At 37.9% G+C, this 25,574-nt stretch overlaps 1 protein-coding gene across 3 annotated transcripts in view; it reads right to left on the reverse strand.

Moving 5' to 3' along the window:
* ELAVL1 (ELAV like RNA binding protein 1) overlaps positions 1 to 25,362 on the reverse strand; it is a 69,412-nt gene extending 44,050 nt beyond the window's left edge. Inside the window, exons 1-2 of one of the 3 annotated variants that reach the window (XM_051972456.1) lie at positions 25,220 to 25,362; positions 14,453 to 14,594 (exon numbers count right to left, since the gene is read on the reverse strand). In XM_051972456.1, coding sequence (XP_051828416.1) covers positions 14,453 to 14,584 — 132 coding nt within the window. In that variant the 5' untranslated portion in view covers positions 14,585 to 14,594; positions 25,220 to 25,362. The remainder of the gene's footprint in view (positions 1 to 14,452; positions 14,595 to 25,219) is intronic. The other 2 variants (XM_051972457.1, XM_051972458.1) reach the window with 2 other exon arrangements.
* Between the last annotated feature and the right edge of the window lie 212 nt (positions 25,363 to 25,574).

The raw sequence follows: 25,574 nt of genomic DNA on the forward strand, positions 1-25,574 counted from the left end.
AAGACTCCCATGAACTGATACAAAGTGAGCAAAGCCAGAACACTAAGCACTGTCAGCAATACTATACAATGAAGAAGTATAAATAACCTAGCTATTCTCAGCAATACAATGATCCCAGATAATCTGAAAGGACTCATGATGAAATGCTATCTGCTTCCAAAGAACTGACATTGTTTGAATGCTGACTGAAGAATACTATTTTTCTCTTTCTTTTTCAAGTCTTCATATACAGTATGATTAATATGGATATCTTTTATATGATTAACCAATATCAGATTGCTTGACATCTCAGGGAAGGGGGAAGGAGAAAAAGGTAGGGAATAGAATTAAAAAGTTAAGAACTGTTTTAACATGTAATTGGGGAAAAGAACAATTTTTTTTTAAAGTCTGCATCCCAGGGCCTGAGATACCTTTCCAGACTTTTTCTCGTTAATCTCTTTCATGAACTTTATATCCTGACAATGGGAAATCTGCTCCCTAAACTCATCCTGTTCTCTTCTGTCCCTGTATCTTGGCTCATGCCACTTTCTATGCTTGACATACACATCCATTCATCTCCCATCCTTGTCCTCTCCCCCACCAACTTTCCCCATCCTCTTAAGGCAATTCTAAGCATTCTTGAATGTTTAATTCAGGTGCTATCTTGCTCATGAAGCATTTTCTCTTCATCCCAAAAAGATAGTTCCTCGTTCCTCAAATCTCTAAAGAGTACTCAACTTATTGTAATTTGTATATAATTATTTGTGTCTCAATCATATCTACTTTATTAAATTATAAGCTCCTTGAAAGCAAAGACATTGTTCTTTTCCTATCTTTAGCCTCAGAAGTGTCTTGAACATATGAAGTGCTTAATGAACACAATAAACTTAAGAACAAAACCTTTATGTTCTATTTTTTTTGTATACTTTCAATGACCTGGTTTATTATGAGAATGGAAATTCATAAACCTAGAGGAAGGAAACAAAGGAAGAGGAATCTTAGGAGATAGGTTATTTGAAAAAAAGAAGATATATCTTGCCTTTGCAATGGTTAAGACAAGGAATGGAGGGAGGGAGAAAGTGTAGAATTGAAAATAAAATAAAATGAATTTTTAAAAATAAAGAAAAACTTAAAAAAAAGAAAAAGAAAAAATATGACACTGGGTGATTACAGTACCTTTATTCATATTCTGAGGTAATTGTCAAGAGATAGCCAAACCTGACTTTTGAATTGGCTTCATGCTATAATTTGTCTATGAACCAAAGAAGTGCATCACAGAATACTTTCAAGTCATCTTCATTTAAGTGTGTGCCATGTCATAACCAATTCAACTTGTTCTTTCCTTTCCTTCCCAGCCCATCAAAAAGTGACTCTCATAATCCCCATTCTTCTTTAGTACTACCATTCTTCTAGCCAAAGTAGTAGTCAAGAAAGAAACTTCATCTTCTCTATATAATCTAGTCAATCTGTGACTAAATGCTTAGGTTTAGCAAATAATGTACACTGAATAGAAATTATTTATTAAAGCACTTTTAAAGAAATCTTTCTTCCTGAAGCTGTGTGTCTTAAAGACAATTTAGACGAAAACTTCAGCAAGTTTAAGTACCTAAGTCCAAGACAGTGTCTCAAGGCATTCAGGATACAAAGAGAAAAATGAAAGGGAAAAAAAGCATTCCCCTTCAAGCAAACATTGAGCAGATTTTTACTAAGTACCAACCCTGTATCAGGCAAAGAGTTCACATTCAGGGGGAAAACTACATGTACTCAGGTGAGCAAATAGAAAACATTTACAAAACAATGGGGAGACTTATAACTGGAGAATAAATGAAAGGTCCCCTTGAATGGAGTAAAAGCTTCCAAGAAGGAAGATGAGTCATTCCAGGAAGATAATCACAACAAAGCACCCCCTCCACTCTCTACCCCCCCCAAAAAGCAGGGATAAAATTATCATGAGGAATAGCAGGTAGTATTTAGCTAGAACATAGAATGTTTAGACAAGAGTAATGTAAAATCACCTTGGAATGAGAATGGAGTCAGACTGATAGCTACTTACTTAATTTCCCACAGAGCCAATCATCTTGTTAGACTAAAATTTATATAAGGAGATGACATCCTGTTAAGTTTGGTGCCTTATAGGGAGAGCCATTCCAAACTGCTACATATTTTGGAAATCAAATAAAGGTTATGATTTGTCATTTTGACCTGGACTCATTTTTTCATCTATAATGTTTATTACTGTTTGAGTCAGATGATAAATTTTTGTTTCTGCAGATGTTGCTTCCTCTTTTGATGACATATCAATGAAAAACCTAACAAATTTCTGACAATTTTGGAGATCCTTCTAGTAAACTTAGTAGGTACTAGTAATTATTGTTGTTCTGCTCTTAAGTCAAATGATGGCAATTTTAGAATCTGATCAAATGCCAATCAATGTCTGGCTTAAAAGAATTCCTGTAGTTAAGGGCAATAAGAAGTTATCATCTGGCCTCTGCCTAAGAATCTTCAATTGGGGAAGGGGGGGGGGGGGGAACACACATCTTCCAAAACAATCCATTTCATGTCTGGAGAGCTCTAATTTCCATGAAATAGAATATAAAAATTGCTATAAAATAGACATACTCTTTAATCACAGTATCTCCTATTTATTTATTTACAAGCTCAGCACCCAGCATAGTACTAGAAGATATTAAGGGCTAAATAAATGCTTATTCACTGATTCAAGTTTTCCTTGTATTAAACCTTGCCTCATGCTTTCCTGAGAAAATAAGAGCTCATTTGCAAGGAACTCTCTTTTCTCATTTTACACTGACAATATTTAGTTAACATCCGTCACTTGCTGCTACTCTAATCCAGTCTCTGATTGAGCTGTATCCCTATTCTCTTCGAGCCCTTCACAGCCTTAATTTACAATCCCTTTACTTTTAATCCTATGCATACTGTCTTGCCTAGAGGACAGAGTCCTCAATCATTCACTTTCTCTAATTTCTCTTTATTTAATGATTCTATCCCTAATGCTTTCTTCTTGGATTCAGATTATTAAGAGCTTTAAACACCAAAGAGAAGAGACTGTATTTTATCCCAGAGGCAACAAGAAGCCACTACTACTTCCTGGGTAAGAAAGTGACACGATCAGACTTGTGATTTAGGAAAATTAATTTGGCAATAATATGTAGAGAGACCAATTAAAAGGCTATTAAAATAGTCCAGGCAAGAGAGTAATTAAGGACCTAAACTAAAGTAATATTTGAGTGGGTAAGGAGAGAGAATGAAAAGGGTGTGAGAGATGTCGTGGAGAAAGAATTGCCAAGAATTGGCAACTAAATAACTATGACGGGTGAGGAAGGGGGATAAGTTTAAAATAACTTTAATATAACTCTGAAGTTATAAATGTGAGAAACTGAGGCAATAGTGATGCCTTTGACAGAAATAGATGGTAGGAAGAGAAATAGGTTTTAGGAAAGAGAATGAGTTTCATTTTAGACATGTTGAGTTTGAAATGTCTGAGGAATCTAGGTGTATATTCAGCAGGCAGTGACTGGATATGCAAATTTGTAAGTAATTTTCATAGTGATAACTGAATCCATAGGGGATGATGAGAGAAGATCACCACAAGGACTTAGAACTAAACTCTCAAATAAACCCATGCAAAGGAGACTAAGAAAAGTAGTCAGATAAAAAAAGGATGAGAAGCAGTAGAAAACAGATTGTGAAACACCAGGGAAGTGACCTAAGAAACGTATATGGGCAAATGCTGCAGAGTTCAAGAACCTTTTAAGTCAAAAAAGGATAATGGATTTAGCAAACTGATTTAAGACTCCTAAACTATGAGATGTGAAAGTCCTTGGAGATCATCAAGGGTAACCTCCTTATTTTAAGAGAATTATCAGTGGAGGAGATGCAGGGCTGTGCAGTGGAAAGAAGCAGTTTCTAATAAGGAAGACATAAGGGACAGTCCTGCCTGCCACATGCAGTTGTACAACTCTGGACAAGTCATCCAATTTCCCAATTAGCTGAGCAACTTTCTTTTCTTTTCTTTTTCTTTTTTTTTTTTTTTTTTTTGTTGAAGATGGGATTTTATTTTATTTTATTTTTTTTAATTTTAATATCTTTTTATTGATAGAACGCATGCCAGGGTAATTTTTTACAGCATTATCCCTTGCATTCATTTCTGTTCCGATTTTTCCCCTCCCTCCCTCCACATGGCAAACAGTCCTTTACATGTTGAATAGGTTACAGTATATCCTGGATACAATATATTTGTGCAGAACCGGACAGTTTTCTTGCTGTACAGGGAGAATTGAATTCAGAAGGTATAAATAACCCGGGAAGAAAAACAAAAATGCAAGCAGTTTATATTCATTTCCCAGTGTTCTTTCTCTGGGTGTAGCTGCTTCTGTCCATCTTTGATCAATTAAGGCTCTAGCTGAGCAACTTTCTAAAAGAATTAAATTGTACAAAACCTGCTGGTCTGCTTTAGAAGAGGGAATTTTAACACATAGAGTTCCTTACACCAATGAAATCACAGATTAAATTCTCCTATTCCCGGCCAAAAAAAAGGAAAAAAAATCCCTAGAAAGGCAAAGTTAGCTTTCCTAAGGAAACATAAGCAACATTATGATGAAGACCAGAAAACTTCCCAGGCAAAGCCAAGAAACAAACCAAGTCTTCAAGCTCTGAATTAAGCATCCTTTCCACTAGACCATGGTGCTAACAGATGAGGAGTACTAACAGAATTAATAATACTATAATAGCTAGCATTTATAGTCCCAACTATGTTGGGCAGAATGCTTAGAGCTGTACATGATTACTCATTTGATCCTCTCAACATGCCATGAAATGAGGGAGGTGCTGTTATTGTTTCCATTTTACTACGGAGGAAACTAAGGCAAACACAGGTGAAATGGCATGCCCAGGGTTCCATAGATAATAACTACCAGAGGCTGGATTTCTCTTAGGTAGTGGTAAGACATAACAGAGGACATCTGGCAGAGTAGAATTGTGCAGGGTTTACTAAGAACTGGGTTCAAATGCTTCTGAGCAAGTCACTTCAGCTCTATGTGTCTATGTGTCTAAGCCAATTTCTTAGGACTTGGATTAAATCAAAGATAGTTAGTTGAGGGGGTTTTCACAAGGGGGTATCGAACCTGACAAAATATCTATGTGATACAGAAGGGAAAACATAAGATAGAATTCTCTTGCCCTCCCCCCCCAAATAAAGTCAATGTTACTAATGCCCCTTCTTACTCACAAAAAGGGCCTGTTCAGAATTTTATCGTGAGCATCATTACTTTTTCCCAGATCCTTGGCTTTGCAAGAAATCATTCCATTACAATACTAAGAGAAGATCCACACCAGGATAGAGACTATGTAATATACAAAGCCCTGCAAGATTCAAACACATTCTCTCTTAAAAAAAAAAAAAATACACACACACACATGTATATATATAACATTCTCTCTTACTAAAAAGTAGCAATGATTAGGAAACCTTAGTTCAAACATTAATTAAAATTAATTAAAAAATTATCTGCCTACCCGGGAAAATACTTTACAAAAAGCTCCAGTGAAAATTATAATAAAATGAAAAGAATTTCTAATATCTTGGAAAGCCATTATAAAAGAATGTGTTGGAAACCGATCCAGAATGAAAAGAAATCCTGAGGAAGCTTCCAGCTAATTAAAATTAGCCCCAGCTGTGGAGCTCATCACATCCACCTCTTAGCCAAAGATGTCACTGTTAGAATTACAGAAAGAAAGGCTGATATTGTCTAAACTGCAATGTTTCCAACAACTGCATTTCAGTTCTTAAAAAAAAAAAAAACAGGAAGAAATGAACCAACTCTCCCACAAGCCTTTCCACAGAACTCTGTAAAGGAATGTTTGGAGGCATTATCAAAGACTGTCATTTGGAAGCAAAACTGTGTCAAAGTGAATAGATGTGTCATAAAAAAAAAGTTCCCCAATATCGGGCTTAAAGAATATATTCTGGCTATTATCAAACAAACAAAATGTAAGGAAAATTAGTTTTACTGATGATATTGCAGAAATTAAGACTACACCAAGTAAGCAAACATTTGAAATGTAACATAGACCAATTTACCAAAAAATTAGTCTTCCAAATATTTATTTAAAAAGTAATTCTTTGGAATCTGGACCAGATATTCCTTAAAGACACAATGATAAAATGTGATTAAAGATTCATCTGGTTCAAGGAAGTCTACCACTCATGAAGTATTTGTTAAGTCCCTCAATTTCAGGCTGTGCTCAGGATCTGAGAATAAAGAATATTTGAATAAATATCATTATAATGTCCAGTTTGATTCACTGAAGCTATTTCCGTGTCCCATGAAGGAGAGGGTGTGTGTGTGTGTGTGTGTGTGTGTGTGTGTGTGTGTGTGTGTAAATTCCTACATAACAAATGGTAACAGACTTCTAGAAGAAGTGTGAACTAAAGTTAGACCTCAAAATAACAACAAAGAGGAAAAAGGACTGGTGTCTGAAGTTTACAGTCCTTGACCCCTCATCCTATTCCTCCAACATGTGCATTCATTTGCCAAATTTTGTTATGTCTGTCTACATTATCTCTTCTGTCTTTCTCCTTCTCTACAATTACACAACTATCCTTCTATTTCAAGCTCTCATCATCTTTCCCCTACTTAGCTGTCTCAAGTTTTTTCCCATTTCAATCCATCTTTCACACAACTACCAAATGATTTTCCTAAAGTACAAATCTGACCAATTAAAACCCTATTTAGTAAACTGTGGTGGCTTCCTTTAACATATAGGACAATACATAAATATACATCAGTATTTAAAATACTTTGCAGCCTGGCCCTAACCAAAACTTTCTAGCCTTATGTACATTACGGCCTTCCATGCACCTTATGTTCCAGGTAGAATGCCCTTCCTGTTGTCCCACATACCCAAGACATCATCTCCTGCCTTGTTATTTGCTGTACCTTGTGATGAGAAACCCTAGTTTCATTCAAGGCTTGACTCAATTGCCCTCTTTTACAGGAAGCTTTCCTGATTTCCCTTGTGCCCAGTTAATAACTACATTCCCTGAAAAAGCACATTCTATTTTGTATATAATAACCCACATATGTAAATATTTTCTCCCCTCACTAAACTATAAACTCACTGAGGACAAAGACTGTTTTCACTTTGCATCTGTACTCCCAGTCTCTGGCACACAGAAGGCGCTTAATGATTACTGATGACTACCTATACAAGCTTGGGCAAATCACTTAATCTCTCTAGGGCTTAGTTTCCTCACCCATTAAAAGGAAGGAGAGATATGTAGATTAGATGACCCTGAAGTCCCTTTCTACCTATAAATCCTATGGCATTAATATAGTACTTTAAAGTTTGTAAACCCTTTATGTACAGGATTAGAGGCTAGGTACACAAGCAATTAGTAAAACAATTTTACATATAAAGACAAACTTACAGAGGTTGTGATTTACCTTTCTCACAAATCAGTAAATACCAGTGTTGAGAATGTAGCCCTTACTAAATAAAAGGATATGAATTGAGAACATGGCATACAAATGATGACTCTCGAGTCAGAGGATCTAATTTCTGCTCCTGCCCTGACATTTACAACTTGGATGTCCTTGGACCAGTCACTAGAGGTAATCTAGACAAGCCCCTGAAGTCCTTTATAATCATTAAATCTATGAAATCACAACTTGCTAGTATATAGCAAAGTAGGTTAGACTGGAGGAACAGAATAGAAGAACCAAGGACCAAGGAACAGAAAGGACCAAGAATGGCCTTTTAGGGGCTGAATGGACCCCCGGAATAGATGTTTATCTCAATGACAACTTGAGAGCTAGACTTGAGAGAACTTATGATTCACTGCAGTGGAAAAACTGTTGGACTTAGAAGACATGGGTCTGAGTCCCTCCTGGTTCTGGTATTGGTTGTGTGACCATAGGCAAGTTATCTAACATCCCTGATTGCTCACATGCAAGAAGAGAAATGATAATCCTGCCTAACTCACAAGGCTATTGGTGAGGCACATATTGTATAAATTGCCAACCACCACAAGAGTGAAGAAAATGGAGAAGTGTTGAAAGATCTACATCCAAATTTTACTTGTTTAATTGTATGACCATGCTGTCAAGGTTTCTTTCTATAAAACTCAAAATCTACAATCTTATACAATCTTAAGGTTCTAGATCTTAGCAAAATCCTAACTCTAATCGTGTAGTGAGACTACTGTTTGCTGGGCTAAAAATCCCAGAATTTAGGAATTCTTCACAGCCTTTTCATCAGTTGCTGAAGAGTATTTTTTTCTGAAGTCTAAAACAATCTTTAAATAAAACATTTTAAAAATGCCATTTTTTGTAACTTCATTTTATGGATTTCTTGTTCAATTGCCCCTGACTCTTCATGACCGTGTGGCCCATATCACACCAATACTATCTTTAGGATTGTTTTTGGCAAATTTTCTACCTTTCTACCTTCTGTGAGTGGCCTTTCCTAGTCCCTTCAGTATTACTAAGTGCCTTCTCTCTGAAATACCTCTCATTTACCTTCCATTTACACAATAAAATATAGTTTCACTGTATAGTTGCATATATTTTGTCTCCATTAGAATACAAATTCCTTCAAAGTAGGGACCACATTTTTTTCTTTTCTTTGTGCCTCATCCATAGTAAAGATTTAATAAATGTTTGTTGACTAATTGACTAAATTCCTAGATTAGCTGAACTCTGAAGCCTATGTAAAATAAGGAACATTTTTATTTTATTTGACTTATTCTTCATTAATGTCTTAAGACGGGAACAACCTGACACTATCATGTATACTTAACTAAAGGAGACATATTTCAATATGTACTCTCCCAACTGACATAGATCACAATCTTCTTCCCTGTTCCACTCCCCCCAACCTCTCCATACCTGATCCCGATTCCTAATCTTAGTAGACATTTTCATGAATTACAATGGTCAAAAAAATTTATCATCCCATAGCCAAATCTCTAGCAATGAGGACTTTCTTATTTAGTAAGCAAAAGACCAGACACCACTCCATATTCGAAGCCTTTCTGGCACCAGTCAGCTCTTTTTGCAATAGCAAAGCCTTCTTCAAGAATCCAGAGTTAAGTTCAATATTAATATGGTGAGCTCCCAGAAAAGGAGGGAATCCCATCAGTTATCTCTTCCTTTATAGCTAAATTCCTGAAGAACCTGTCTACAATCAGTGTTTTCACTTTGTCCCTCTCATTCTTTTCTTAGCTCTTCAGTAATGCCTATAAACTCATTATTCAAATGAAAGTAACCTCTCCAAAATTTTCAATGATCTCTTTTTAAAAAACATTTTATTTAATGAATCATAATCTGCCTTCTCACTTTCCCCAACCCAGACAAAACCCCACTACAAACATGTATAGCCAATAAAAACAAATTTCCACATTGGCTAGGTCCAAAAAACAATTTCTCATTCTGCACTGAGTCCTTCACCTCTCAATCAAGAGGTAGGTAGCATGTTTCATCATTAGTCTTCTGGAATCCTAGTTGGTTTATTATTATGCTGATAAACAGGTCAGCACAAAAATATTCCATCACATTTATTTACCACAATATATTTACCCATCCCCCAATATATGAGCATTTCCTCACATTTTCATTCTTTGCTATCCTAAAAAAAGCTAAAATTATTCCTGTATGTTCCTAATTTGTTTTGTTTAGGACTAATCCTTAATATGCCCTCTCTCTAAAATCCTTCTCCCCTTCTCCTACTTCTCTGTTGATAAAGTTTTCTATATAAAATTCTGTGTGTGTGTGTATGTGTGTGTGTTTCTTCCTTCTTTTCACCAGTTCAGATCAGAGCGAGTCAAGTGTCAACAGTTCCCTTAATCCCTCCTCATAATTTGTACAGATGTCTATTTGCATACCCTGATTATGTGAAGTAATTTTTCTTTTCTTCCCTTCCTTCCTTTCCCTCTCCCATGTATATTTCGCTCTCTTCTTTCCATTCTTCTCTTCAGATCAAGCCATAACTGAACTATTACCAGGCTTTTGTCCAATTGGCTTACCTCTATAACACCTGATGTTAGTGTTCAGAAGAAATACATTTCCCCATATTTAAATGTAAGTAGTTTATCTCTGTTTAGTCCTTTGCCACTGTTTATTAATGTTTAGCTTTTAATGGTTCTTTGCTGCAAATGAACTTCATAGTTTCTGCACAGCTCTGGTCTTTTCATTAGGAATGCTTAAAAATCCTCTATTTCATTACAAATCCATTTCCTCCCATTTAGCATTATATTCAGTTTTGCTGGGTATATAAGTCTTAGCTGTAAGTCCATACTAATTTTGAAACTTTCTTTTCCTTTATGTACTAAATATATAGTACTTTAAAAATAAGAATTAAAAATTTTACTACTTTATAATACTATGACTATAAAGTCATGAATAATCTTTGGGCTGTGATGCCTTAGTTTTTGAATTCTTTCTTTCTAACTGCTTGAAGTGTATTTTCTTTTACCTGGAAACACTGAATTTTGGTGATGAGATTCCTGAGAGTTTTCATTTTGGAGTTTCTTTTAAGAGTTTGATTTTTTTCTATTTCTACTTTGACCTCTGATTCTAAAAGATCTATGGAGTTCTCTTTTAAGATTTCTTGAAATGAGGTCTTTTTCTGGGTCTTGACATTCATAAAGTTCACTGATTCTCCCCTCCCCCCCTTGGTCTATTTTAACTATAACTTAGATTTATTTGGGGGGGGGGGTCTTTCAAGTTTTTGTCCCCCCCCCCCCCCATTTCTTATTGCCTCATTGATTCACTGGCTTCTATTTGGTCCATTCTAATTTTCAGGGAGTTCATTTTCTGGGCAAAGTTTAATACCTCTTGTTCTAAGTTGTTCATTTCCTTCCTAAGTCTTTTTCACACACCTCTCATTTTTGTTCCAATTTTTTCTTCAAGTGCTTTCATTCTATTTGTAAGAAAATTTAACTCAAAAAAACAAAAAAACAAAAAAACAAAAAACAAAACAAAACAGCTTTTTCCTTTGTCTCTCACAAACATTCCAATTGAGTTTATGTCTAAGCTATGTTTTTCACTGAGACTTTATCTCACAGATGTAGTGGAATTATTCTCTTCTTCTGAATTTGAATCAAACTTCCTTCTCACCATAATAACTCATTATGGTGGAATTATTTTTTTATTTTGCTCATTTTTCCAGCATACTTCCTTACTTTGGACTTCAGCTTAGAACTTGGCTCTGCAGCACTTCTGGAGGGTTTCTTGGGGTATTGACTATTGTGTTATTTCAGGATCTCAAGTAGTTAAGGATTGGAGCAAACTTTCAGTGCTCTCAAAATAGTCTGATCCAGGGCAAAGTCTGATTGATTCCTCTTCCTCCTGATCTGAGTACTTCAGGTTTCTGAGCTGGATTTAGGTCTGTAAAAAAGCTGAAAAAGCTTTGCTGGTTCAGAGTAGAAGAACTGTAGATTTCCCTTTGGGCTGTTTATTCTTCTGTAGGCTAGGCTAGATGCTAGAAATAAAATCCTGAGGCTTGAGCCACACTGCTGTTGCTGGTTTCAGAACTCCCTCTTTTTTAAATACACTAAGACTTCCTAAGTCTCAGGCTCAAGGCTTCCTGAGAACATCATCTATGTACACAATTAGCTCTTGATGTTACTTAAAATTAGGTAGTAAGTGACAAAGTTTCCCTGTTTGCAAATACAAAGCAGAGGCAAAGCTTGCATCTGCCTCCATCAAAGTTCCCTGGCATGGCTTTGGGAATACCCCAGTACATATCTAGGATTTCCTCTTCTCCTGATGCATGGCCTCTCCTTGAGCTAGTATGCACATTCCCTGTATCCCCAAACCTTCCTGTCTGTTGCCCTGTACAGACCTGCACTAGACAAATGAATCACCATTTTTTTCTAGATTTCCCTATCTAGATCTGTTAAGAGAAGTTTTGTGAGAAGGAGCTTGCTTGTACTTCTTCCTACTATTCCACCACCTTGATTCTTCCCTCTCAAAGATTTTAACTGCCAAATCTAATGGCTTTTTCTCAAACCGTATCATTCTTGATTTCTCTACAGCCTTTGACATTGTCAATTACATTCTTTTTTTTTTTTTTTAACATCCTCTTTTCTCTAGATTTTTAAAACACTTTCTCTCCAGCTTCTTTTCTTATTTGTCTGACCATTATTTTTCAATATTCTTTACAGTATCTTTATTCAGGTTACAGATGATGACTACCCCCACCCCCTCTTATCCCCAAGGCCCTTTCCAGGCCCTCTTCTTACTATTATTTGATTTGGTGATTTCATCAACTTCCAGATTTAACTATCATCTCTATACAGGTGGTTCTCAGGACTATTTATCTAATTCTAATGTCTCTCCTGATCTTTAATCTGTAATCTCCAATTTCCTACTAGCTATCTTGAAATGGATATCCCATAGACATCTTAAAGTCAACATGCCCCCAAACAGAACTCATTCTCTTTACTTCTATCCCTTCTACTACTGTCACAGGTACCACCATCCTCCCAGTTATCCATTTTTTCATAGGACTCTAGGCATTTTTTTACTGGCTATCTCCCCTGCCTGGTCAATTTTAATTCATAGATTCCTCAAGTTTCTTCAAGTCTCAGCTAAAATCTCATCTTTTCCAAGAAGCCTTTCCTAGATGTCCCTAACCCTATTGCCTTCTAAGATTATCTCAAATTTGTTCTTTAAGTGTCTTGTTTGTATGCTACCTTTTCCTTCTTGACAGCAGGTCTACTTTTCTGTTTTTGTTTCCCAATGTTTAGAACAATGCCTAACACACAGTAAGCAATTAATAAATGCTTGTTGCTTTGACTGAGAAAGAATGAATTGGCCCAGGTCAGAAACAGCCAATCAGAGTAGAACCAAACTGCTGACTAGGCCCTGACTTCCAACCTGGGCAAGATAGAGAGACCTATTGTTTTAAAAAACAAATAAAAATTCCCACATACAACCCAAATAAAAATTAGTGGTTTAGAAAACAATACTTCCAAAAAAGTAAGCACTTGATTTACCCAAGGCATTTCTCCACAATACATTAAAAAGTCTTATTCTCTCTCTCTCTTTTTTTTTTTTAAGGCACTTTTCATTAAGAATTAACTGAATTTTTAGTTTTTCAAAAATACAAAGGAAAAAAAATCCCCTTTTCAGAATTAACAGAAATATATGCTCCTACTCACTTAAATCAGATCAGTCTTTTTTAATATTTGAGAAGAGTTCTTATTACAAGAAGAAAAAAAGTCCATTGTATTGACTTCAAGTGGAATACAAGATCATAGATTTAGCATTAGAAAGGACCATAAAGATTCTCTAGACTCATACCATCCTTTCACAGAAAACTAAAGTCCAGAGAGTTCAGTGACTTGTCCAGAGTCATTTAAGTAGTTAGTTCAGTAGCAAAGCCAGGACATGAACCAGGTCCCTTGATTCCTAAATACAGCAATCTTTACATTGTACCAGGCAGCCTTAATAAGATGATTACACAATCAAGCCAAATAAGTATGAATGGGTCTTGACTCTCACCTCTCTCAAAAACTGCAGGATCCTAGAAATAAGGGAAGCACTTTAAGGATAAGGACCATGTATCACTTAGACACTATCTTCCCCAGTGATGAACATACTGAACATCTAAGTGTTAACTTATGTTAGCAAAGTGTTAACTGATAAAGTTATGCAACAGGATTTAGTGAAGTAAAAGTAAGTATATGAGCACAATTAGGGAAATATGAAGATCTGGGAAAAGTATTTCAGTCAAAGTGGCACAGCCATAGAGCTGGATCAACTAAAGAAGTAAAGATAAGGAAACCAAATGCTAAAACTAAACTAACCGCCCTCCCCTCCATCAAGATTCTCCATGAGGACATTCCAGTGCTGCTAAAATCTGCTAGACAAAGTCACACAATCATCCAGATTAGGTCCACTACAAACTGATGGGATTTAATCTCAATGGGTCCTCACTGCTACTCAGCAAACCTTTTATTCTTCCCTTACTGATGCTATTCCCCATGGTGACTATTCTAAACTCTTCTTTCCTACAGTGATCCCTATCCTTTCATTCTCAGCAGAGGATCTATGAGCTTTTGAGCTTTGATCTCACCTCCCACTTCATTCCTACTAAGCAGATAGGTGATTCAGTGGATAGAACACTGGACCTGGAGTCAGGAAGACCTGAGTTCAAATCTGGCCTCACACTCTTATTAGCCATGTGACCCTGGACAAGTCACTTGGCCTCTGTCTGACTCTCCTCATCTGTAAAATGGGGATAATAATAGCACCTACCTCCCAGGTAGGTTGTTTTGAGGATAAAACGAGACAATATTTGTGAAGCGCTTTGTAAACCATAAAGCACTATACAAATGCTAGCTATTATTATTATTACTTCACAGAGGAAACAAGAAGCCGACCATTGTGAGCTGTCTCCCCTTCTCCACACCTTGAAATCCCTCTATATCATCCCCCATTCTCACCTGCTTTGCTTCAAACTCTGGGGAAGAGGTGGTCCTTCCTGTCAAGATCAACCTCTCTACTTGTGCCCTTGATCCCATCCCCTTTTTCTTCTTCGATCTTGTTCTCTCAATAATGCCTTCATTGTCTTTCATCTTCAATCTCCTTATCCATTGAGGGGGGGTAAAAGGGAAAGGGAACAAGCATTCATTAAGCACCGACTACATGCCAGGCACTGTGCTAAGTGTTATACAAATAATTCATTTGATTCTCATAACAACCCTCAAAGGTAGGTGCAATTATTATCCCCATTTAACAGCTGAGGAAAACGAGTTAAACAGAGGTGAAGTGATTTGCCCAAGGTCACACAGCATGTATGTGAGGTCGTGTTTGAACTCAGGTTCTCCTGACTCCAGGCCCAACATGGCAAAAACAGCCCTTTTGAGATCCTTCAGCTGCACTGGCCCTGCCCTCACCTTCTCCTTTCACTGTTCTCTCCTAGGAAGTCAGCTACACCAGTGCCTCTGTTTCCTTCTCTACCAGCTCATTTTTCAGTTGCCTAGCAATCTGGCTGAAATTATTTTCTGAAAGATACAATGATGTCTTCAGTGCTAAACCCAAAAGTTCCTCTCAATTCCCATTTTACTAAACCTCTGATTTTCTGAACACTGCCTTTCCTCCTGGATACTTGTTCTCCCTTGCCTTTCACGAAAGCCTCTTGGTTCTCTTTCTTCTTGCCTAATAGCTCCTATTCAGTCCCCTTTGTTAGTTTAAATAAGGGAGAGGAAAAAAAAAAGCTAGATGTGAGGTCAGAGGGCCTGGTTTTCAGATTCCAACTCTCTACATGAGTGTTAACTCATGTACCTTGGGCAAAATATTTCAGCAATCTCTCTGGGCTTCAGTTTCCTCATCTATAAAATAAAGGAGTTGGACTTGTTGATCTTTAAGGTTTGAACTCTAAATCCCATGATCATCAATATGATGACCAATCATGACTCTGGAAGACATGAGGAAGCATCTTATTGCTTGAGGGGATGAACGCAGGACATAGACTGAGACATTTTTTTTTTTTGGACATGGCCAATGGAATTTATTTTGCTTGCTTTGTTTTTCTTTCTTTCTTTCTTTCTTTTTTCTAAAGGGAGAGATGAAGGGGGAAGAAGTAGAAAATAAGATTTTTAATTGAAAAAATATTTGAAGAAAAAATTTTAAATTCCATGATCATCATCTCCAGCAGTTGCATTGTCCACCAAAGATGACTCAGTCCTGGGACCTGCCTTCTTAGTTCACAACTTTGGACTTTTCTTTGACTTTGTCCCTTTTCTCATCTCTTAGTTATACTGAATCTACCTAAACAACATCTCTCACATCCATCAAGATTATTACAACAGCCATCTAATTGATACCCCTACTCTCAAATTCACTCCTCCTCAAAGCTGCCAAATTTATATTCTAAGGAACAGAATTAAACATGACACTCAAAATCTTCAATGATTCCCTATTGCCTCTAAGATAAAATCTACACTTTGGAACTTAACCCCCTGCCTCTACCAGCTCCTATATACCTTTCTAGATTTAAATTTTTTCCCTTCACATAAGCAACCTACTACCTGCTTTCCAAATTTCACATTCTATTTCCTGTCTCCATGACTCTGCATACATATTGCCCCTTCTCCCTCTCTCACCAAGACTGAAATGTATTCCCTCCTCACCTTTACCTCTTAAAATTTCTGACTTCTTTTCATGCTGGGCTCATATACCACTTACTAAGTAAAGCCTGTTCTCTTTTGATTGCCCATCCCTCTTCCTAGTTGTAAATGTTCTTTTTCTCCTAAAATTTATTTACACTTCTGAATGCTGTCTATTAAAGTCCCTTAAGAGCAAGGAACTCAGTGTCTTTAAAATAATAAATATTTAATAGTTTTCAACAATTGGGGAATACAAAAAGACAAATTTTGACAAAGCTTCTATGTATAAAGTAATAGAGTATTTGAATGTTGAAACAAGATGCGAAGGAGAGTTTGGGAAATGATGGGAAAGGTTACTGGGTTCTTTTTCACAATGTATATGATATTGAATAAAATGGATAATAAGCACAAAAATGTGATTGAAGCTTGACCCATCTGCCTTGGATTTACAAGCCAGCTGAAAAACTGAGGAATTCCATTTTTCAATTCTTACAAAGAATTGATTTCTAACCTTACATTAAAATTCATCTAAATGTAAAGTCTATGAATACAGTTCATTTTGATTTTATGTCTGATTTCTGTTATCTAGGACAATACTTAGGGGAAAAAATTGAGTGTTTCTTTAATGTTTGGTGAATTGGATTGTGTTAGAATCATTAGGTAGAGCAAGTTCCTTAGAGAGCTGTCTGAGTACTCATTGCATGTATTGGAGCATGCATGTTCCATAAAGTAGGCAGTAAATAAATGCATACTGACTCAAGAGTCAAATTAGGGCTGCTCAAGCACCACCAAAAAGTCATAAGGAACCTTTGAAAAGATTCAGAGACACCAGAGCACAAATATCCATTATGTTTTTTGAGCTAGTGGCCAACTCCTTTTCATTCTGGAAAGAGCAAAGTCAAAACTTGAGTGAATGAGAAATCCCCTACCTCAATTGTTCTCCCTCTCTCCAGTCCCAACAAATGTTGCTGTCCTAATGCTGAAGCTTTCCTTTCAAATAATAATAAAACTTAAATGTATATAAACTGGAAGAACAAAGTATTACTTCTAATTACTATATTTTTTATATAAGATTTAATAAGATTTTGTTGAAAATTTTAGGCACCATTGAGACCTGGTGTCTGCAATTTGCTGGGTCCTAAGACATTCACACAACAGTACGTAAATAAACTAATAGATAATATGGACTAAAGGAAAAATTTAGATATTATTTAATCATAAAAAGTATCTAGGGCAGGAATATATAACAATAACAGAAGTCTAATACAAAAAATGGTTCACAAAGGGTGGAATAAAACAGATTTATTTAGATACTCAAATAATGGCTGGAAAGGAAAGAAAACCAGACTAAGGCAATATGTTAGAAGTCTAACTTAGGGAGACTTCCTAGGAGGGGTTACTGATGTTCCAAGATATTTTTTAAATGGAATTTAGTTTGTGCTCAAGCTATGCTCAAATCTTTTCTTTTTTTATATCAATTTATACCCATTCCAATGTAGTAAAATTTATTCTCAAATCAGTAATCACTTAATAAGCACCATGTACAAAGCACTTTTAGGCACTAAAGATATAAAAACAAAAAAATGAAAGCCCTTACCCTCAAAAAATTTACATTCTAATGAGGGGATCAAAAAAAAAAAATCCAGTGTACAAAGTGGCACCTGAACTGTGGTTCAGAAGGAAAAGAAAATCCAAAAGATGTATTAAAAAAGTAGAAAAAATTAAAGGACCTAGGCTCTCCTACCCTACATCAAATGTATTCAAACTCCAAATATGAAAACTGTTATTCTTTGCTTCAGGAAGGAAAAGATTTATGTTATATATCATTATATATAGATATATATATATTATATATGTATAATATATATTTATATTAACTTCATCTATGATTACCTTGGAAATTGTGGAAGAATTCTCCCTCTCTATTAAGGCATCTTAGTGGTTCAGTGGAGTCAAGAGACCAAATCCAGCATCAGACACTTACTAATCTATGTGACCTTGGGCAAATTAATTAACCTCTACCTGCCTCAATTTTCTCATCTGTAAAATAAAAATAATAGCCTACCTCTCTCAAGGATGTTGTGAGGATAAAATGAGATGTTTGTAAAGCAATTTTCAAACCTTAATGCACTTTAAAAATGTTTATTATTATTATTGGCAGGCATCTTCCCCTTTGCTTGTAAATCCTCTATTTTAATACCCTGAGAAACTCAAAACTGTGATCTCACTGACACAAAGATTCATTTCAGTGATACAGAACACAATTAATTCATCCTACTCAACTTTTGTCAATGTCTTCCTATAAATCTGCCACAGGGAATCCATCCTTCCTGAAGTTAGGGTGAGCACTGTAGCTATCCATTTGTCATGATTCACCTTTGCACATATCCAATCCATCTTCTTTTCCAATTGTTACTTCTTAATGACATTTTTTTCCCTCTTCTTCTAAATTCCTCATTGTTTACATCCTGCACCCTGCTCACATTTACCAAATACCTTTCCAGAGCCCTCTGTGTGATAGCCATTTTAAATTCTTCAGAAATCTTATTTGATGGCTTGTGCCATACAAAAACACTGGTAAAATAAAGATTATTTAAATGATAGGTTTTTGTTTCTAGGAGAAACTTGGAGTCACTAAAAGGGTTTTACAATTTTCTGAAGGCAATTCAGCCCAATTTCCTCCTATTTAATCCTAGGTCCAAGTTGTCCATTTGTACTATCTGTCCCAGATATACATATTATAGGAAAACAGTGAGTTGCCCAACATCTAATGCCCAAATCATGACAACTTAAAATATTTTTGTTTTTTATTTTTACTTTTATCTCCTCTAGCTATTGTACTAACTCCTTTCTTTTGTTAATTTCTCAAGTTATACCATCACTGCCTACAATTCTTCATTTCATACTTTTTCTTTAAACAGGTACCCATCTCTTACAAACTCTGTAAATTCCCTTCATAGCCATCACTAACCTCCTGTCTTTTCAAATAGCCTCTTCTTCATCTATAATCTCCTTGAACTCTCTCCTCTGCAACATACCACTGATCACCATCTACTTCTTTAAATTTCTTTCCTTGTGTCCCTTGATAGTATATTATATTCATTTCTCCCCTACTTTTCTATTTATGCATTGGTTCCTTTTCTTTCTCCCATTCCTTAAATGTGGGCACTTCTCAAAGTTTCATGCTCCTGTTCCTACTCCTCTCTAATTCTCTTGAGAATTCACTCACTCACGTGGCTCCAACATTTATGGAGGTGCCCCCAAATCAGTATTTCCAGCTCTAATCTCACTCTTTCTTGAACTCTAGCCACATATATATGACTATCTATTGGACATCTTCACCTGGCCATCCTGCCACTATCTCAGACTCAACTCTATAAAATAGAATTTGCCTTATTCTCCACCTACCATCTGACTATCCTATCCTATCTTACTAATGATGTCACTCTTCCCTAGCTTCCTGAAAGGCTTAAAATCCTGAGAATCACCTTTGTTTCTTCTATAGTCAATGTCCAAATCTTTTTAAGCCCGGTTTCACTGTTACAACAGTCTTTATTTTGCCTTGAGATTGCCAGACCCCACTCAGGTCCTTATGGCTTCATGATTGTACTACTCTTAAAACCAAATAGATTTCCTTGTTTGTGGACTCTCCAAACCACACTATATACAGTAATAATATTATTCTACCTAAAGCAATGATTTGATAGTCTCATTAGCTTACATAAAGTTCCAATGGAACTTTCATTCAATTATCTAAAGGATAAAATTTAAATTATCAGTTTTTATAATAATAGTGGTAACTGCTAACTTTGTATAGCATTTTACAGGTCCAAAAAAATATCTTACAAAGAATATTACATTTGATCCTCACAACAATCCTGTGAAATAAATATTATCCTCATTTTTAAAATGAAGAAACAAAAAATATCACAGCAATTGAGTTATTTGTCCAGGGTCACACAGCTGGTGAGATTTGAACCCAACCCTTCCGGACTCCATGTTCAGCACTCTGTCCACAAACTAGCCCTGATCTATCTTTTCAGTCTTATTTCTAAACACTCTTAGAGGCATTCTAATAGAGTACAATGGAAACTAGATTTGGAGTCATAAAAGCCACTTTACCTTTTTAAACCTCAATTTCCTCTCCTGTATAATTCTAAAGATCTCTTCTAGCTCCAAATGAGCCTCATTCTCCCTCCTCAAGCAGCCCACTTGTGATTTTACTCAGTTTCATTGACTGAAATGTCCTCTCACTTCCATCCAAATCTTATTCATCCTACAAGAGTTGGTTCAAATTCCGTTTTTCCAGAATGCCTTCCCTAACCTTCCTCTGAATAGGTATAACAATTTCAGTACAATCCACCAGCAATTAGTCATGTATAGCTCACTTACTATATATAAAATCACTTGTTCAAGTCAGTAACATTTATTAAATATCTACTGTGTGCAAAGCACTGTTAGGCACTGAAGATTTTTAAAAATTAGGGAGTGGAGATCCAGACTGTCCTCATGGAGCTCAAGATGTTATTTAAATCCTACATCATCACTGAACTTATCACTTGCAGGTGTGATCTCCCCAAAGAGATGCTTTGAGAACAAAAACAAAGCATCACAAATTCAGAGCCAGAAAGAATCAAAGAAGACATCCAATTCAATTGCTGTGTTTTATGAGGCCCAGTGAAGTAACTTGATCAAGGTCACACAATGAGTCAGTGGCAGAGGCTGGATTTGAATTCCGTTCACTCAGGGTTCTTTCAATTGTAGCAAGTTATCTCATTTTTCTTCCTTCATTACTCTTGAGAGCACCTAGGACACTGCGTTTAACACAGTAGAGCTTCAATAGATATTTCTTGAATTAAATAGCAAATCCTGAATAAATATTTATTAGTCTGATTTTCTTGTTTAACAATAAAATCCTAAAACCTAGATATTCACATGATGAACTTCTCCTATCCTTTCTCCCTCTTCCAAAGTATTTAGAGTGGAAGTATCAGGAGGCAAAGTAGATGAAAAATACATAGGTACACTTGGTAACAAGAACAGAAAGGCCCTATCAAAGAGGAGGAAAAGCATTTAATCAAGAGTCAGAAAACTTGGGGTCTGTTACCAGTTCTACCATTTATTATTCCTACTATCTCAAGTAAGTCATACTGTCACTTTTCTAAAAATCAGTTTCCTCATCTGCAAATATGGGCAACAGATGCCCTACCTCATAAGGTTGCTATGAGGATATAATGAAATAGTGTATCTGAAAGCCTTTTACAAATTGTTAGGCAATATACAAATATAAGAAGTGGTATTCACAGCAAAAAATAATAGTAATAAAAAATAATAATAGTCTGTTTTTTAATCAGTATCTTGCCAATCTCAACATTTTATACTGCTTAAACGACACTGTAACTTCTCTCCTCCTTAGATGTTTCTTTCTTTGATTTATCCATTCTCTATACATGGCATTAAGGGATTTTTATATATTTACTAATGCATACATGACACCTAGTGGCAAAAAGAGGGTAGCCACAGGCTTCCCCCACAAAACAGCATGTGAGGGAAATGTTGGTCCACTTTCCCTCCTTCTGCATTGCAGGGAACTGAATGTATTGTCATAATCCTTTGCTAACATATCCAAGTAGATGCCTGGTCATCATCTCAAATTCAAGATGCCTAAAATTAAATTCCTATGCCCCTCCCATCTGTCCCCAATCCTATCAATTTGCTTTGCCTCAACAACCAGACTGAAACTTCAAATCTATCTTTGACTCCTCCCTGACCCTTGCTCTGCATATCCAATTCAATTCAATAAGCATTTATTACCTATCAGAGAGAGGCAGCATAGCTTAATGGAAAAAGGATCCACCTGGGAATCAGGAGGAACTAAATTACAGCCCTACGTTTGACATATACTAAACGTAGGACCATGGGTAAGTCAAAACCTATCAGTGGTCCAGACACTAGGATTATGTTAAGAGAAAATCTGGTTATCAGCACTGGTGATGTAGTTTCCATACCAATGAACTCACAGGTCTAGTCTCTCTACTCCAAAAATATCCAAACAAAAAATCTTGCCAGTTCTTCTTTTGAAATGTCTCTTCTTAGACCTTCCTTTTTATTCCACTTGCCACTGCTCTAGTTCAGGCCTTGTCTCATGTCTGACCTGTTAGTCAATTCAACCTGCACATTATTACTAATTCAGTTTGATTCAACGTATTTATCAAGCACCTATGTGCAAGGCATTGTGTTAAGTGTTGGCTGATAATGAGACAATCATGTCCTACCTACTAGCTTGTATCAGTCCCAGCAATGACTCCCTTTCAAGCATTTAGTACAGTATCCTGTACATAATAGGTAGTCAATAAATATCTGATTAACAGCCAAAGAGTAGAGATGTTTCCCTTTTTCTTTTCTTTTTTTTTTTAAAGGAGCACTCCATAAGTATTCATATACATGACAGAATGTATGCGTACATGTTTGTAAAATAAAATCACACACATTCTTTTTCTATTGCTAGGGATACATAAATGTGTATATATAATGCATTTATCTCTATTGATATACCACTTCTTAGATCTCATTGTTGGGTTTTTTTTAGGTTGCCCAAGACAATTCACTACTCTTCTATACCACGGTATATAGTCTTCATAGGTTGATATGACTGAAAAAAATTTCAATACCCTGTGGCCAACCTGCTGGTGATGAGCCAGACATAAACAGATGCACAAATTTCATAACATGTTCCCAAATTTGCCAACATTCTCTTAACAGTTCTTCAAAAGAACTGGTAAAATGCCACTAAGAAGGAATTTCGTGCCCTTTAACCTTTGTAAGAAGAGTACAAAGAAATATATATCATTACTTCCCTTCAGGGTTCATTTTTCTTTTATCAATAGGAAAAAAAAAAGGATAAAAAAGTCAAAAGGCAGCATGGTATTTATTAGGAAAGACCCTGGGTTTGAATCTAGGGAATCTATGTTTGAATTGTGACTCTTGAGTCTCAGTTGTTTTCTTTGGAAAATCAAAAGACTCCTCCTCCCACCCCTCTACTCCTAAATCTTACCATGGCACAGTGAAATGAATACATATAAAGTTGAAAAAGCCTCTAGAAACCATCTAGGCCAACTTTCTCATTGTACAGATGAGGAAACTGAGGTCTGGAGTGTTTACACAACTTGGTCAGGATGACAATACCAGAGACAGAATCTGAACCAGATTTTTATGACTAGGCATCCAACACATTACCACGAGGGCATGCTGCCTCCTACTGCTATAGAACTGGATGGCTTCAGAGCTCTGATTGGCCAAATCTTTTCACATATCTCAATTTCAGTATAAAACATACTGTAATTGTATTGCAGAAATTATTTGTAAAAGGGGAAAATATGAACCACCATCATATCTAGTACAAAGAGAATTGGATTAGAAGTCACCAAATTCTGGGTTCTAATTCTGCCTCTGACACTTAGTAGTGTAACCAACTATGGGCAAATTGTTGGCCATTGAGGAGCCTCAGTTTTCTTCTCTATAAAATGTGAACAATAGTTGTAGTACCTACCTTCCTAGGGGTTGCTATGAAAATCAAATGAGGCAACATGGGCAAACTGTTTTATTAAATGCCTACCACATGCCAGGCACTGGGGATACAAGTACAAAAGGCAACAGAGGCAGCAAGCATTGAGCATTGCACCTGGATTCAGAAAGACTTGAGTTGAAATCCTGCCTCACACATTTACTAGCTGAACTGTGTAACTCTAGGCAAATCTCTTGATTGCCTCATTTTCCTCATCTGTAAAATAAAGATTATAATAGCATCTACCTTCCAGGGCTAGAGACAGACAGACAAACAGGCAGAGAGAAAGAGAGAGAGAGAGAGAGAGAGAGAGAGAGAGAGAGAGAGAGGCAGAGACAATCAGAAAGAGGCAGAGAAATAGAGGCAGAAAGACAGAGAAAGAGGAAGGCAGATTGACAAAGAAAGAAACAGAGTCAAGCAGAGACAGAAAGAGAAAAAGAAATACGCAGATTGTCAGAGAGAGAAAGAGACAAAGCCAGAGAGAAAATGAGAGAGGCAGAAAAAGAAACAGACAGGCAGAAAGCCAGAGAGAGAAAATGAGGCAGAATAACAGAGAGGAGAGAGCCAGAGAGACAGAGAACCTTAGAGCAGTACAAAAATCCTAGCTATCATTATTATCATCATTAATAGGCAGGCAACAAGCATTGATTAAGAGCTCCCCATGAGCCAGGCACAGTGCCCACGTTAACTGTTATCCATATCTCCTGCAGTCCCCCCCGCACAGGGCTGCTGCGAAGGAAGGAAGATGCTTTTCCACCCTCAAACGGGCTATCTCTGACTAGGACCTTGTAAGGGACGCTCTTGGCGCTGCCTGGCCAACCCCAATCAGGAGTGTGCGTTTGACGGGAGCCTGAGAATAGGAAAGGGACTGTGAGTTCGCAGGTCCCGGGGAAGGGAAGGGATGGTGCACAGAGAGGCCCTTGCTGTTCTCTTGGCCGCGGCTGGACTGCATGACCTCTGAGTCCTTTCCAGTTCTGAGATAGGGTGAAGGCTAGCCCCCGCTAGGGGAGAGGAGCTTGCCTCGGCTGGGGGGGAGGGGGGAAAGGGGAAAGAGGACCGTTTCCATCCTTCCCCGGCCCCGTTCTGGGCCTCGGTTTTCCCTCTCGAAGATCTTTGGCATCCTAAGGAATCTTGGTTCGGGGCCCTTTGCCTGCGATGCTGGCCTGGGAAAGCAGCGCTTGAGGGTTGACCATCGCCGGCCGGCCGGCCGGCCACCTCCTTCCCCCCCCCCCCCCCCACCTTCTCCATACCCTCCCCTGGGGCCGCCCCTCTTCCTTCCTTCCTTCCCTTCTTCCTTCCTTCCTTCCGCCCTCGCTTATAGCATCCCGGCCCCCGCCTACCCCGCGGCCAACTTCCCCGGGAACCGCCCCCAGGCGCTCGGGCTCCGGAGCGGCCCTAAACCAGCGCCGAGCCTGCCGTGGGGCGCGGGCCCCGCGGGCCCCCACGTCCTAGCGGCGGCGCGGCTCAAGCGAGCCCCAGGCTTTCCCCGCGGCCTAGCCCCGGCCCCGGCCCGGCTCCGGCCCAGGCCGCGGCCTCACCTGTGCGCCGGCGGGCGGGCCCGGGACTCCTCCGGAGGCTGGGGGCGGGGGCGGGCGGGACGGTAACGGCTCCGCTCGGCCTCGGTAGCGGCGGCGGCAGCGACGGCGGCAGCGGCGGCGGCTCCTCCTCAGCGCGCACAACCCCGCTCCGGCCCAGCGCAGCCCGGGACCGCCCCCTCCGCTTCGACCGCCCATTGGTCCCTCTCCGCCACGGCTCTCTTCTTATTGGGCGACGCGTGTGTCACAGGGTCTCGCGGGCCGCGGGGAGGCGGGACTTCCTGCCGCCGGCGCGGAGGAAGGAGGCGCGGCCTGGGGAGGGGGCTGGGGGGGGACTAGCGGCCGGCGGGAGGCGAAA

This window comes from Antechinus flavipes, chromosome 1, assembly GCF_016432865.1.
Source record: "Antechinus flavipes isolate AdamAnt ecotype Samford, QLD, Australia chromosome 1, AdamAnt_v2, whole genome shotgun sequence".
NCBI lineage: Eukaryota > Metazoa > Chordata > Mammalia > Dasyuromorphia > Dasyuridae > Antechinus > Antechinus flavipes.